The sequence below is a fragment of the Melanerpes formicivorus genome, unplaced genomic scaffold (assembly GCF_026170545.1).
Source record: "Melanerpes formicivorus ecotype bairdi unplaced genomic scaffold, bMelFor1.0.p_v2 SCAF_82, whole genome shotgun sequence".
Taxonomy (NCBI): domain Eukaryota; kingdom Metazoa; phylum Chordata; class Aves; order Piciformes; family Picidae; genus Melanerpes; species Melanerpes formicivorus.
Window position 1 is genome coordinate 2,072,525 of NW_027142434.1, and position 4,440 is coordinate 2,076,964.

The 4,440-nt window shown below is 64.3% G+C and overlaps 1 protein-coding gene across 1 annotated transcript in view; it reads right to left on the bottom strand.

Annotated features, from left to right (window-relative positions):
* Nucleotides 1–1,798, bottom strand: part of MYOG (myogenin) — a 4,320-nt gene extending 2,522 nt beyond the window's left edge. Inside the window, 3 exon segments of the mRNA XM_068164694.1 lie at nt 1,255–1,427; nt 1,430–1,640; nt 1,642–1,798. Of these exon segments, the coding sequence (XP_068020795.1) occupies nt 1,255–1,427; nt 1,430–1,640; nt 1,642–1,737 (480 nt within the window). The 5' untranslated portion in view covers nt 1,738–1,798.
* Nucleotides 1,799–4,440: the final 2,642 nt, after the last annotated feature.

Sequence of the window (4,440 nt, forward strand, 5' to 3'; positions counted from 1 at the left end):
CCCATTGACTATCACCCCCAAAGAACATCACCCAAAGAGCATCACCCCCACTGAAGTTCACCCCCAAAGAACTTTACCCCAAAGAACATCACCCCCACAGAAGATCACCCCATAGAAGATCACTCCCAAAGAACATCACCCAAAGAGCATCACCCCCATAGAAGTTCAGCCCCAAAGAACTTTACCCCAAAGAACATCACCACCACAGACCACCCCACAGAAGATCACCCCCAAAGAACATCATCCCCAAAGAACATCACCCCCATAGAAGTTCAGCCCCAAAGAAGTTCACCCCATTGACTATCACCCCCAGAGAACATCACCCCCAGAGAACATCACCCCCATAGAACATCACCCCCACAGAAGATCACCCCACAGAAGATCACCCCCAAAGAACATCATCCCCAAAGAGCATCACCCCCATAGAAGTTCAGCCTCAAAGAACTTTACCCCAAAGAACATCACCACCACAGACCACCCCACAGAAGATCACCCCCAAAGAACATCATCCCCAAAGAGCATCACCCCCATAGAAGTTCAGCCCCAAAGAAGATCACCCCATAGAACATCACCCCCACAGAAGATCATCCCATAGAAGATTACCCCCAAAGAACATCACCCCCAAAGAACATCACCCCAAAGAGCATCACCCCCACAGAAGACCACTCCCAAAGAACTTTACCCCAAAGAGCATCACCCCCATAGAAGTTCAGCCCCAAAGAGCATCACCCCCATAGAAGATCACCCCCAAAGAACATCACCCCCATAGAAGATCACCCCCAAAGAACATCACCCAAAGAACATCACCCCCATAGAAGTTCAGCCCCAAAGAACATCACCCCCATAGAAGTTCAGCCCCAAAGAGCATCACCCAAAGAGCATCACCCCCATAGAAGTTCAGCCCCAAAGAGCATCACCCCCATAGAAGATCACCCCCAAAGAACATCACCCCCATAGAAGATCACCCCCAAAGAGCATCACCCAAAGAGCATCACCCCATAGAAGTTCAGCCCCAAAGAGCATCACCCCCATAGAAGTTCAGCCCCAAAAGAAGATCACCCCATTGACCATCACCCCCATAGAACATCACCCCCCATTAGATCACACACACACACCCCCCAGACCATCACTCCCACGGATCACCCCCCCCCCCTTAAGACCCTCTTCCCCCCTCCCCACCGTCCGAGCCCGCCCGGGCGCGGCGGGGCCGGGGGGGCTGCGGCGGGGCCGGGGGGGCCGCGGCGGGGCTCTCACCGCGGGCTGCGGCGGGGCCGGGGGGCGGAAGCGCAGCTCCCGCTGGTCTCGCTCCTGCTGGTTGAGGCTGCTGAGCAGGCTCTGCAGGCGCTCGATGTACTGGATGGCGCTGCGCAGGATCTCCACCTTGGGCAGCCGCTGGTTGGGGTTCAGCAGGGTGCTGCGCTTCAGCGCTCGAAGGCTTCGTTCACCTTCTTCAGCCTGCGCTTCTCCCGCAGCGTGGCCGCCCGCCGCCGGTCCATCGACACCGATTTCCTCTTGCAGACCTTGCAGGCCCAGGGCAGGCACTGCCCGGGGCAGTGCTCGGGCAGGGCTGAGTCCTTCTCCTCCAAAGCCACCCTGCCCTCGGGGCACAGGGTCACCTCGGGCCGCTCGGGGAACGCCACCCGCCTCGTAGCCCTGCAGGCGGGAGCCCAGGAAATTCTCCCCGTCGTAAAACCTCTGCTCGGGGAAGAAGTAAGGGTTGGTCTCGAAGAGCTCCATGGCCTGGGGACGTGTGCTGGGCTCGGGGTCGGCTGCTCCCTCTCCCCACGCCAACTGCTGGGTGCCATTTAAACCCCGGCGCTGGCATTAAATCAGGGAGATAAATATAGCAAACCTCCAGGAAACCTGAGCCCCCCCCTAAGCTGCTGCCTCCCATCACGGCTTGTCCATCTCTCCTCATCTGCTCTCCCCGCGGGGATTACCCTGCCCGCGGCCCGGCCCTGCCGGGGAGGCTCCGGGGGAGCTGGCACGGAGGGGAGGGCAGCTCTGCCGGCCCGGGAACAAGGGCTCTGTGTCAGCCCCGAGGTGCCACCGGGGACGGCCCGAGGCTGCCAGCTCCCCCCCCAGCATTCCTGCATCATCTGGTCCCTTCAGTTACTGCGGGGCTGGGGGGGCTCACAGCAGCCTCCTGGCCAGCCTGGCCCAGACACCTCCAGCCCTGCATGGCTGCCACCCTCCATCCCACCCAGCCTGGCCCAGACACCTCCAGCCCCTCATGGCTGCCACCCTCCATCCCACCCAGCCTGGCCCAGACACCTCCAGCCCTGCATGACTGCCACCCTCCATCCCACCCAGCCTGGCTCAGACACCTCCAGCCCTGCATGACTGCCACCCTCCATCCCACCCAGCCTGGCCCAGACACCTCCATCCCCTCATGGCTGCCACCCTCCATCCCACCCAGCCTGGCCTAGACACCTCCAGCCCTGCATGGCTGCCACCCTCCATCCCACCCAGCCTGGCTCAGACACCTCCATCCCCTCATGGCTGCCACCCTCCATCCCACCCAGCCTGGCTCAGACACCTCCATCCCCTCATGGCTGCCACCCTCCATCCCACCCAGCCTGGCCCAGACACCTCCAGCCCCTCATGGCTGCCACCCTCCATCCCACCCAGCCTGGCCCAGACACCTCCATCTCCTCATGGCTGCCACCCTCCATCCCACCCAGCCTGGCCCAGACACCTCCATCTCCTCATGGCTGCCACCCTCCATCCCACCCAGCCTGGCCCAGACACCTCCAGCCCTGCATGGCTGCCACCCTCCATCCCACCCAGCCTGGCCCAGACACCTCCAGCCCCTCATGGCTGCCATCCTCCATCCCACCCAGCCTGGCTCAGACACCTCCAGCCCTGCATGGCTGCCACCCTCCATCCCACCCAGCCTGGCCCAGACACCTCCAGCCCTGCATGGCTGCCACCCTCCATCCCATCCAGCCTGGCCCAGACACCTCCATCCCTGCATGGCTGCCACCCTCCATCCCACCCAGCCTGGCCCAGACACCTCCATCCCCTCATGGCTGCCACCCTCCATCCCACCCAGCCTGGCCCAGACACCTCCAGCCCCTCATGGCTGCCACCCTCCATCCCACCCAGCCTGGCCCAGACACCTCCAGCCCCTCATGGCTGCCACCCTCCATCCCACCCAGCCTGGCCCAGACACCTCCATCCCCTCATGGCTGCCACCCTCCATCCCACCCAGCCTGGCCCAGACACCTCCAGCCCCTCATGGCTGCCACCCTCCATCCCACCCAGCCTGGCCCAGACACCTCCAGCCCCTCATGGCTGCCACCCTCCATCCCACCCAGCCTGGCCCAGACACCTCCAGCCCCTCATGGCTGCCACCCTCCATCCCACCCAGCCTGGCCCAGACACCTCCAGCCCTGCATGGCTGCCACCCTCCATCCCATCCAGCCTGGCCCAGACACCTCCAGCCCTGCATGGCTGCCACCCTCCATCCCACCCAGCCTGGCCCAGACACCTCCAGCCCTGCATGGCTGCCACCCTCCATCCCACCCAGCCTGGCCCAGACACCTCCAGCCCTGCATGGCTGCCACCCTCCATCCCACCCAGCCTGGCCCAGACACCTCCAGCCCCTCATGGCTGCCACCCTCCATCCCACCCAGCCTGGCCCAGACACCTCCAGCCCCTCATGGCTGCCACCCTCCATCCCCACCCAGCCTGGCCCAGACACCTCCATCTCCTCATGGCTGCCACCCTCCATCCCACCCAGCCTGGCCCAGACACCTCCATCCCCTCATGGCTGCCACCCTCCATCCCACCCAGCCTGGCCCAGACACCTCCAGCCCCTCATGGCTGCCACCCTCCATCCCACCCAGCCTGGCCCAGACACCTCCAGCCCTGCATGGCTGCCACCCTCCATCCCACCCAGCCTGGCCCAGACACCTCCAGCCCTGCATGGCTGCCACCCTCCATCCCACCCAGCCTGGCCCAGACACCTCCAGCCCCTCATGGCTGCCACCCTCCATCCCACCCAGCCTGGCCCAGACACCTCCAGCCCCTCATGGCTGCCACCCTCCATCCCACCCAGCCTGGCCCAGACACCTCCAGCCCTGCATGGCTGCCACCCTCCATCCCACCCAGCCTGGCCCAGACACCTCCATCTCCTCATGGCTGCCACCCTCCATCCCACCCAGCCTGGCCCAGACACCTCCATCCCCTCATGGCTGCCACCCTCCATCCCACCCAGCCTGGCCCAGACACCTCCAGCCCCTCATGGCTGCCACCCTCCATCCCACCCAGCCTGGCCCAGACACCTCCATCCCTGCATGGCTGCCACCCTCCATCCCATCCAGCCTGGCCCAGACACCTCCAGCCCTGCATGGCTGCCACCCTCCATCCCACCCAGCCTGGCCCAGACACCTCCAGCCCTGCATGGCTGCCACCCTCCATCCCACCCAGCCTGGC